This window comes from Hypomesus transpacificus, unplaced genomic scaffold, assembly GCF_021917145.1.
Source record: "Hypomesus transpacificus isolate Combined female unplaced genomic scaffold, fHypTra1 scaffold_65, whole genome shotgun sequence".
Lineage (NCBI taxonomy): Eukaryota > Metazoa > Chordata > Actinopteri > Osmeriformes > Osmeridae > Hypomesus > Hypomesus transpacificus.
Window position 1 is genome coordinate 1,244,215 of NW_025814037.1, and position 10,625 is coordinate 1,254,839.

At 38.2% G+C, this 10,625-nt stretch overlaps 1 protein-coding gene across 2 annotated transcripts; it reads left to right on the forward strand.

Annotated features, from left to right (window-relative positions):
- The first annotated feature begins 465 nt into the window (after positions 1-465).
- rwdd2b (RWD domain containing 2B) lies at positions 466-7,515 on the forward strand. 2 transcript variants are annotated; one of them, XM_047017802.1, is made up of 5 exons: positions 466-506; positions 1,390-1,683; positions 1,765-1,832; positions 1,949-2,317; positions 5,920-7,515. In XM_047017802.1, the coding sequence occupies exons 2-5, from the start codon at positions 1,483-1,485 to the stop codon at positions 6,170-6,172; spliced, it is 891 nt and encodes a 296-aa protein (XP_046873758.1). In that variant the 5' UTR covers positions 466-506; positions 1,390-1,482; the 3' UTR covers positions 6,173-7,515. The 2 variants fall into 2 exon arrangements, with proteins under 2 accessions (XP_046873758.1, XP_046873759.1); XM_047017803.1 differs by lacking the exon at positions 466-506 and adding an exon at positions 928-1,183.
- The last annotated feature ends 3,110 nt before the right edge of the window (positions 7,516-10,625 follow it).

Below are 10,625 nucleotides of genomic sequence, written 5' to 3' on the forward strand. Positions count from 1 at the left end.
GCTCACAACATTTGTGTTTGTATTTCACTCATTTGATAGGATTATGATAAAACGCAGCAACTAGCTAGTGTCTGCACTGCACCGCGATGCTAGCTACGTTATCGAAAAGTCGGAGCAAATTTACAAATTAGGAATGTCATCAATACAATAAGTACATTTTCAGCAACTACACTGCCCACTTCTCGATACATTTTTAGTCAGATGCTGATTTACAAGTACCGTTTAGCTGAAATATGAATTGTAAAAACTTGGAGCAATGGCGGTCAAAGGATTCTGTTTAACTTGTTGCTCACGGTAACCCCGCACACAGAGTTATGGGTAATACCTGCCGCCATTAAGACAACAAGGCAGCTCATATGCTCTCTTGAAAAATGACCGGTATGTGACGTATTTCAAGGTATCTTATTAGAGCGGAAGAGAAGGTTTAAGACATTTCGAACAGTCCTTGCTCTCTTAAGGAAGGAAGGAGGCATTTTAAGACATTTCGAACAGAGCCCAGGAAAAAGGTGGATAGGCTCAGAAAAGGAAATAGAAATGATTTGTTTACCTCATTCACTTTTGCGTGACTAGGTTTAGTAAGACGTGAATGATATTCGTTCACAAGTAATAATTACAGGTTTTGTTATTTAGACTTTTTTGTACTTTACTTACAGTTAAGTTCAGTGTAATTGTTTGCTGCGATAATTACATGCTAGTGTGAAATGACCATTTTGAATCATACAAACTGTAATGATGCATTATTTTTATCCAGGAATTTCTTTTAAAATTGTAAAATATTGCTCTTATTCTGAAAGCAAATCAAACCGGAAATACTAGACGCCACAAAGCGTCTCGACAGATCGAGAAATTTCGAACAGCCCTTGCTCTCTTAAGGAAGGAAGGAGGCATTTTAAGACATTTCGAACAGAGCCCAGGAAAAAGGTGGATAGGCCCAGAAGAGGAAATAGAAATGATTTGTTTACCTCATTCAATTTTGCGTAACTAGGTTTAGTAAGACGTGAATGATATTCGTTCACAAGTAATAATTACAGGTTTTGTTATTTAGACTTTTTTGTACTTTACTTACAGTTAAGTTCAGTGTAATTGTTTGCTGCGATAATTACATGCTAGTGTGAAATGACCATTTTGAATCATACAAACTGTAATGATGCATTATTTTTATCCAGGAATTTCTTTTAAAATGGTAAAATATTGCTCTTATTCTGAAAGCAAATCAAACCGGAAATACTAGACGCCACAAAGCGTCTCGACAGATCGTCCAGTGACACAAAAACGTGCTTGCTTATTGATTATTATTCATGAAATGCGACAGTGAGACGATTTCCTCATATCATTGCACCTTAAACTGAGTAGACAGCTTCATACCTTTATTCTACCGTTCTCTTCTAGGTTGGCGCCGTGGGGCAGATTAAACAGTCAATCCTGGATTAAATACTTAACGCCAATTATAAATGAGAATTGTTCCATAAAATACTTAAGGATATGGCTCACGTAGAGTGGGCTGAAGCCCAGATAGCAGAGATTGACCTGCTGTCGAGTATGTTTCCATCTCTGGAGGAGTTTGAGATAACTGACCAGCTGGCACTTGCAGAACTAGTGGAGCGTGTAGATAACTCAACAAATACCTTAACTTCTAGACCCCAGTTTGTTATTAAACTGAAAATTGGAACTGTCACTAAAGAGGTAACTATTGAGAATGTGAACACATAGCCTAATAGTATGATATCAGTTGTATTTTAATCTACACTTTACTTGCTTTTGCAGGTGATTGTGACAATACATTGCACTTACCCATCTGAATACCCAACTGTCTTACCAGAGATAACCATAAGGTGTGTCTTTCAACATTACTGTAATATTTGACAATTTGGTAAAAACAATTACAATTATTGTTCCAAAGGACATGAATAATATTCTCCAATCAAGTAAAAATGTTTCTGCTCAATAGGTGCTCTGATCTTAATAGAACCCAGCAAACCCAGCTTCACTCAGACCTGAACACATACCTGATAGACAACTGCTGTGGAGAAGTGTGTGTGCTTTTTGTGGTAGGGTGGGTCAGAGACAATGCACACCTGTACATTGAAAATAGCTCACCTACAACCTGGGCTACCAAGAGTGTGTCTGATTTCCCTCCGACCAAAGACACTTTCACCAGACTGTGGATCTACAGCCACCACATATATAACAAGATGAAAAGGAAGAATATCATGGAGTGGTCTAAGGAGCTAGAGCTCACAGGATTCAGCATGCCTGGAAAGCCTGGCATTGTATGTGTGGAGGGATCCAAGCCTGCTTGTGAGGAGTTCTGGGCAAGGTATGGCATAATGGAATACATGGAATGGATATCTAAGAATTGGCCATCTTTTGACAGCAGATCAAAAAAGTTGAAGTGGTTAAAAAGTTTGTGCTGATTTAGAGGTCCCTTTTCTCATCACAGGGAAGGTAACACCTGTATAAGGAACTTCACACATCAGTTGAACACTTGTAATTATGCTAATTAGTTGTTTTCTAAATACTCTCCACACTTTAGCAGTCTTAAAAATGTCGACATTAAAAGGGTAAATATGTTATAAAAAATATATAATCAGCTTTATGGTGACAATATTTATCAACAGGTACTGTATATTGCCTTTAGGGTGCTTTCACACCTGACATGTTTGATCCGTTTCAATCGGACCATGGTCCGTTTTCTCTGAAAGTCCGGTTCGTTTGGATAGGTGAGAACACGCATTCGAACTCTGGTACGGACCAAACAACCGAACCATGGTCCCCCTAAAAAGACGGGACTCGGTCCGGTTCCAAGTGAACCATGATTTGGTTCGCTTTAGGGGTGAACGTAATCGGACATATTATTGACCTATTCCAGGAAGCAAACCAAAATATAGTGCAATTTGGGTTGAAAAAGGATGTTGATATTTGACAGAGACAGCCGTGCCACTCATTAGCAGCAAAATTAGTTGAGGGAAAACGTGGGAAACTGATAAGTGAAAGCTCTTCTGCAAATATGGGCTGATGATCATATTGCAAAGATACTTGTGGAGACACATAAGAATAGCGAGGTATTTAGTGATATAGGCCTACTGAAATAAAGGGTTATTTTTGCACAGTGGAGTAATGTCGTTTGAAAGTAAAAAAACGTAGACAGCAATACATAATGATCGTGTGATATTCTATGGAAAAGTGGTAGCTTTTCGGACGAAAAAACATTATTCCCATGGTTTGACGACCTGGATATAATCATGAGAAAAGAACAACGAGCGACCCAAAAAGCTATGGAAGCAAATCGTGACCAAAATTCAAATGAAAATGCATTTCCAGAAATGCATTTTCATTTTAAGAATGTGGCTGCATTATTTGACTCATAAATGAAATTAGTGATCAATCATCCTATTTGCATTTTAATTTTCTTCCTTAAGACTGCTCATTCTTTCACTTAATTAAAATGAAAACGAAAAAGACATTTGAAATTAAATTTTCAAAATATGCCCCAGCAAATAGATACCAAAATTCAATTTGAAATGTAAAATTTGAAAATGAAAATGCATTTCCAGAAATGCATTTTCATTTTAATAACGTGGCTGCAAAATCGTGACCACAATTCAAATGAAAATGCATTTCCAGAAATGCATTTTCATTTTCAAGAACGTGGCTGCAAAATCGTGACCACAATTCAAATTCATATGCATTTCCAGAAATGCATTTTCATTTTAAGAATGTGGCTGCATTATTTGACTATAAATAAAATTAGTAATCAATCATCCTATTTGCATTTGCATTTTCTTCCTCAAGACTGCACATGTTATGCCACAATCAAAAAAAAAAAACAGAGCTGACATTTCATTTTCATGTTCTGCCCGCAAAGAATTGCCCATAATTCGAAAACGAAAATGCATTCTGAGCGGCGCTCAGGCGCTTTATTTTTGGATCAAAATAATTCAGTTTTATTAAATTTGGCATACAAATAATTCAGATATTGTATATTCAACAGCAAAATATTTCAGTTTTATTAAATTCGACACACAAATATTTCAGATCTTTCATATTCAAATTCAGATACTTTTGTCAGCTTTCTAGCTCCATAAATCCGTTGCTTTGCATCCTCCGACGGATGGTCTGGTGGCCTACGCCGAACAGCTCCGCTATGTCCTTTATTTTTAAACCATTTAATAAATAGTTTTCGATGGACTCAAACGGGATGTGGATGGTTGGTCGTCCCCGTCCCATTTGAGGCTCCACAGCATCCAGCCACTCCAGGACTGAAGAGAGGTTTACTATGGCAACCTCATTAATGTGTACGTCTGTGACGGCAGAGTATGCAGCCAAGCTCTCTGTGACTTGTTCTACTCGGTCACGGGCATCAGACTCAGATATATTATTAGTTTCTACCAGCTCAGCTAATTCTATCAGTGTCTGCACAATTTGAGGGAGTGCCATGATCTGTGATGCGTCCTCTAAAGACCCGGCAATTCAATCAATTTCCCGGCACATTTGCCATGTAATGCAATGCGTATGTGCACACCGCCCCCTACCGAACAAGATGGGTAGCTCGGTCAGCAGGGAGCTGAAGAAGAGCGGCTACTGACGTCACTCTGCTGCGCCGCTCAGAATGCATTTTCGTTTTCGAATTATGGGCAGTTCTTTGCGGGCAGAAAATGAAAATGCAATGTCCGCTCTGTTTTTTTTTTTTGATTATGGCATAACATGTGCAGTCTTGAGGAAGAAAATGCTAATGCAAATAGGATGATTGATTACTAATTTTATTTATAGTCAAAAAATGCAGCCACATTCTTAAAATGAAAATGCATTTCTGGAAATGCATTTGAATTTGAATTGTGGTCACGATTTTGCAGCCACGTTCTGAAAATGAAAATGCATTTCTGGTAATGCATTTGAATTTGAATTGTGGTCACGATTTTGCAGCCACGTTCTTCAAAATGAAAATGCATTTCTGGAAATGCATTTTCATTTGAATTGTGGTCACGATTTTGCAGCCACGTTCTTGAAAATGAAAATGCATTTCCGGAAATGCATTTTCATTTGAATTGTGGTCACGATTTTGCAGCCACGTTCTTAAAATGAAAATGCATTTCTGGAAATGCATTTTCATTTTCAAATTTTACTTTTCAAATTGAATTTTGGTATCTATTTGCTGGGGCATATTTTGAAAATTAAATTTCAAATGTCTTTTTCGTTTTCATTTTAATTAAGTGAAAGAATGAGCAGTCTTAAGGAAGAAAATTAAAATGCAAATAGAATGATTGATTACTAATTTCTTTTATGAGTCAAATAATGCAGCCACATTCTTAAAATTAAAATGCATTTCTGGAAATGCATTTTCATTTGAATTTTGGTCACAATTTGCTTCCATAAAAAGCGTGGTCATAACAATTAAAGATAGTATTGCAATCTCAGTACGCTGCTGTTGCTCCATTGTTGTTTCGTGACAAGGAAGTGATTTTCCCTAAATCATTTTCTGCCCAAAAGATTAACAACCTGTGTGACCGCGTGTCATTGTTTTTTACAAACGTCATTGTATTTTTACAAACGTTGGTTCGCTTAAAACCTGACCGTGTGAACACTAACCGGACCTAATGATAAATGCAACAAAGTAGCAACTCATCCACTGATTCGGACCAAGCAAACGGACTGATAGGTGTGAAAGCACCCTCAGATTCACTACTCACTATGGTCTAAGGAATCATTATTGTCTGCTGCATCAGAATGTAGTTAAGAAATTGGTAAATAAACTTTGCTGTTAATGCTCCACTTAAGTGGAATACTCTGCATGATTTGGATCCCTTAACATTTATAATAAATTCTGTCACATTGAAAAATACCTTTGTCTCAAATGGGTGTCCCTGCTAATACAAAGGTATAGAGGCTTAATCTTCTCCCTGTATTGCCTGTGTTTTCTAGAGTGAAGGTTTTAACATGGAAGAAGATCATGATTCGCCACAGGGAGGATTTTACTCTGGACAATCAGGATGCAGAAGGCCGTACTGGGAACCGTAAGAACACACTTAACAGGTTCACAGGCTTTAAAGAAACCATGTTCGATCCACATGGTAACCGAGGCAATCACATGGACCTTGGACAGCTCTATCAGTTTTTAAATGATAAAGGATGTGGAAATGTCTTTCAGCTGTACTTTGGTATTGAGGGAAAATAGTGGTCACCTATTGGTTGTCTCTAACCTGTAGTTTAAGAACATATTCACAAGTAATGGTAATGATAAAACATAAGTTTATCTTTCAAATTTCAATATGAAACATGATCATGAAATGAATGAGTAGTAGGGATGGGGACACGTGTACTCGAGTACCCGAACGTGACAGCGACAATCCATCATAAAAACAATGATTGTGTGAATTAAAACCATGTATTATCATAAAAAATTTTCTGATTGGTTATAGCAGACTTTTGTGCGGCATTGGTTAGGGTTGCCATAGCATGCAGTCTAAAATCCAGACCAAAGAACAGAGAGAAACATTGCGTCAGAGTTGCGTACTGATGTCTGGCTGGTTAAATCTGGTGATAAATCTTGCCTAGGGCGCCAAATGTGCTAGGACCACAACTGATTAAGAGAACACTATAGAATGTTGTCAATTTGTTTTGCTTTACTTGCCAGTGTTTCAGTGCACTTTTAGAAGAGCGCGTCCACAATGGGAGTTACACAAGGCCATAGCACCTTACACTAAGCTATAGCACCTAACTGCGTTTGCATTCTTTTGTGTAGATACAAGTTGTAATTTGTGCAGATACAAGTTGTAATGTTACGTTTATGTTGTGTATCTAGGATATCTGATTTATCCCAGATATCTTATTCGATAACATTGATGCAATTGATAAGCAGTTTTAATCATATGTTCATGTTTTGATGTCATTTTTATTTGTCAACATACATTTTTGTACAACCTTAAAACATTTTCATTATCTACATGATGGACATGCGTCGCCCCCCCGAGTACTCGAGTACTTGTTTTTTGAGACCTATCAATGATAAGAAATTGACAAAATAAATCAAATATTCATACAATAAGATTTTGTTTTCCAAAATGTTTTTATCTGGAGTGTCTGAACATTTAAACATTGTGATGCAACTCGTATCGTCCCGTTTTTTGGGGTTGAGTACCGACTTGGTATCGGAGGACAGGTTTATGTGACAACACTACATTCTTCTAGGAAGGTAGTCTACAACATGTTTGAGTGTGTCTGTAGGAATTTGTGCCCATTCAGACAAAAGAGCATATGTGAGGTCAGAGGATGTTGAATTTGAAAGCCTGGCTTGCACCCCCCACCAACTTTGTTGAATCATTACTTTATATATACTCTGCTTTGTGCACAGGGACACTGTCATGCTGGAACAGGAAAGGGCCTTCCCCAATCTGTTGCAACATAGTTGGAAGCACCCAACTGTCTAATTTCAGAAGGGGAGTCAGATGGCTGAGCGGTGAGGGAGTCGGGCTAGTAATCAGAAGGTTGCCGGATCGATACCCCGCCGTGCCACATGATGTTGTGTCCTTGGGCAAGGCACTTCACCCTACTTGCCTCGGGGGGAATGTCCCTGTACTTACTGTAAGTCGCTCTGGATAAGAGCATCTGCTAAATGACTAAATCTAAATGTAATTTATTTGTATCCTGTAGCATTAAGATACAAGAGTACTTCACTGAAAAAAAAGATTTGCCTGTTTGACTGCCAGATAGTGAAGCGTGATTTATTACTTCCAGAGAACACGTTTCCATTGCTCCAGTAGTGGTGTGCTTTACACCACTGTAACCAACATTTTTCATTGCATATGTTTAAATAAAGCTTGGGGACAGCTGCTCAGCTATGGAAACCCATTTTGTGAAACTCGACGCACAGTTCGTATTCAGATTATGCTTCAAGAAGCAGGTGTGAACTCTTATGAATGATGCAACAGATGATTTTGTTATGCTCAATTTCATGTCCTTTGCACTTCAGCTACCACACCGTGGCTGGGCTGTTCCCAGACGGTTACACCTCACAATTATTGCAGTTGACCGAGGCAGATCTAGTAGGGAGGAACAAGCTGACTTTTGGACATATAGTGACGTAGAATTTGACAGCACATTGTTAAAATAATGAAGATAGGTTATGAATAATGGTTTATCAGATTTAAAATGAAACTCTCATCCATCTTTTTAGTATATTTTATATTACTGGAAACCATATGTTAAGCTGTTGACCGATTATTATTAATACTACAAACTGGTAGAAGATATTAAGCCCAAAATGTAAAGATCTGGATATTAGGGGCTGAGGAATGCGGGAAATGCACTTGTAGATATGCTTCTACTTTTACAAGCCAGAGGCCCCCAGCTAGAAAATAAAGTTGCACGTTTAAGACTCTGCGCCCAGATTTATGCAGCTGCAGAGTTCAGGGCCAGTACCATTAGCCGTAAATTGGGAGAATTGACATAGGGGTGGTACTACTAGTCGTAAATTGGGAGAATTGTTGTTATGAAAAAAAAACACCTGTAATCTGAAACCCCAGGACAAGGGACCAATAATGTGAAGGTGCATGAAGTATCTGTGACCAACTGTACTGTACCAATAGCAAAATTGACACAAATAATAGGAAGAAAATATATAAGGGACTGTCTGGAGAGAAACAGGCAGTCTGCTCCTGGGAGCACACTCACTATGTTTGGACTATTTTGTCACCGTATCCGAATAAACATTTGCATCAGACTCCATTGTTCCAGTGCGTCTGTTTTGGACTTAAGATCTAGCACATCTCAACACTTACAATATTTTTCACTTTTTGGGACTTGAAATATTTTTCACTTGTAAGGACTTAGTACTTTTTATTCACTTCAAGACTTGGAATTATTTCACTATACAAGGGAACTTTCAAAACTAGAAAATGCTGAAAATGCGTTGGAATGCTGAAATCTGAAATATTTTTTTTTAACCCTTGTGCTGCCTTCGGGTCACATGACCCAAAGGTTCATAACGAACTATTGTTGTGTTTACCAAATGTTACCCTATACAAAAACACATAAAAATAATTTTATTTTAACCTTTGCAACGTGGGGAATCTGAGAAATCCGATGGCAAAAAGAAAATGCTTTTTTGAAAGTTGTCACAACACGACGGTGGGTCACAATGACTGATGGGTCAGAATGACCAGAAGATAACACAAGGGTTGAATGGCTGAAAATACAGAAATGAGAAAATACCCGCAAGCTGAAAGCTGAAATTAATTAAAAAATGAATTGATTCACACAAGAGGGAGTGTGGAAGCTGAACTGCATCATCTACAAAGCTAAGAGCTTTAATAGCCTACAATGCCAGTGAAGCTAAAAGCTGAACTGTTAAACAGAAGAAGTAGGCTAGCTAGTCGTAACAAGAATATTACAGTTTTTACAGCTGAAATCATAGTTGGGATAGTAATAGCAGTAGCAGACGTAGCCAATCATTGAGTGCGTTTACTTGGCTTTCTTAGGCCCCGTTTACACGGAAAAAAAACACATATATTTTCATGCGGTTTGGCCTTTCATTTACACGAAAACTGAGGTTTTATCATGGAAAACGATCATTTAAAAAAAACTCCGGCCAAAGTGGAGATTTCTGAAAACTCAGTTTTTGTGTTTGCGTGTGCACTAGCTTAAACAGAGTTTTAGGTTCTCAAAGCTCACAGTATGGGACTAAAAAAGCATCACGTCATGAGAGCGTCCTGTTTATAGTAACACGTGCGTTCGACTTCATGCAGCGCAGGCGTCGCCTGCAGCCCGGCTGACTTGAAGCAGCCAATGGCTTTCTCAGCTTCAACGCAGCCGGCGGTGGTGCATGAAGTCGAACACAACTAGCATAATAGTCATTTATTTGAGAATTGCGTTACATTTCTGAATCACGAAATACATTTGTGCATCGCATTTGTGAATTATTCAAACAAATGAACCTCACGCCTGAAAGGTAAAGGAATTTGGTTGTGTTATTCGTAGTTGTTGATTTTGAAAATTGTGATTGGTTTGCATGGCTTTATCCTTTACATTACACTGGCGCCTACAGGTTTGGCATAGTTATGAGGGCGCTCGGGGGCGTATATGCGGGTTCATGTAAACAGAAACATTTTTGAAAACGTACTTGTGTGTACAACGTTATTTTAGAAATATATATATTTAGGGGCAGAAATATTCGTTTCTGTAAATACCCGGCTATGTGTAAACGTGGTCTTAGTAGGATACAATGTGTTGATTGAATAAAACATACAGCAGTAGGGCCAATACAGGAAGACAGGGCGACACTTTGTTGCAGCAGGATGATGGTGCAAGTTTTGTCCATGGAGCACACAACAATTAATACAAATGATCATGTAGACGTGTTTATTGAGTAACCACATAACTAATTACACATGTAAACGGAGTAATCGTATTATTGAAATAAACCGACAATTGCTAGTAATCGGGTTTCTCATGGTCAGGAAAACGCACTCAGTGGTGTAGTGGAATAAAACAGTTCCATTAGCAATGGTAGTAAAACAGATAGGCTATTAGCAGCACCTGCCGAGTCACCTCTTGTAAATTGTATCAGGTTGAAATACTATCAAACTCTATCTTGTTACTCAACTAATCAGCTAATACCAATCACCTGTGTG

Bases quoted from the DNA above. Each gene is read 5' to 3' on its own strand.
- rwdd2b (XM_047017802.1), top strand. From the start codon at position 1,483: ATGGCTCACGTAGAGTGGGCTGAAGCCCAGATAGCAGAGATTGACCTG. The intron at 1,833-1,948 runs GTGTGTCTTTCA...TCTGCTCAATAG, and splicing joins TTACCAGAGATAACCATAAG to GTGCTCTGATCTTAATAGAA. The intron at 2,318-5,919 runs GTATGGCATAAT...TGTGTTTTCTAG, and splicing joins TGTGAGGAGTTCTGGGCAAG to AGTGAAGGTTTTAACATGGA.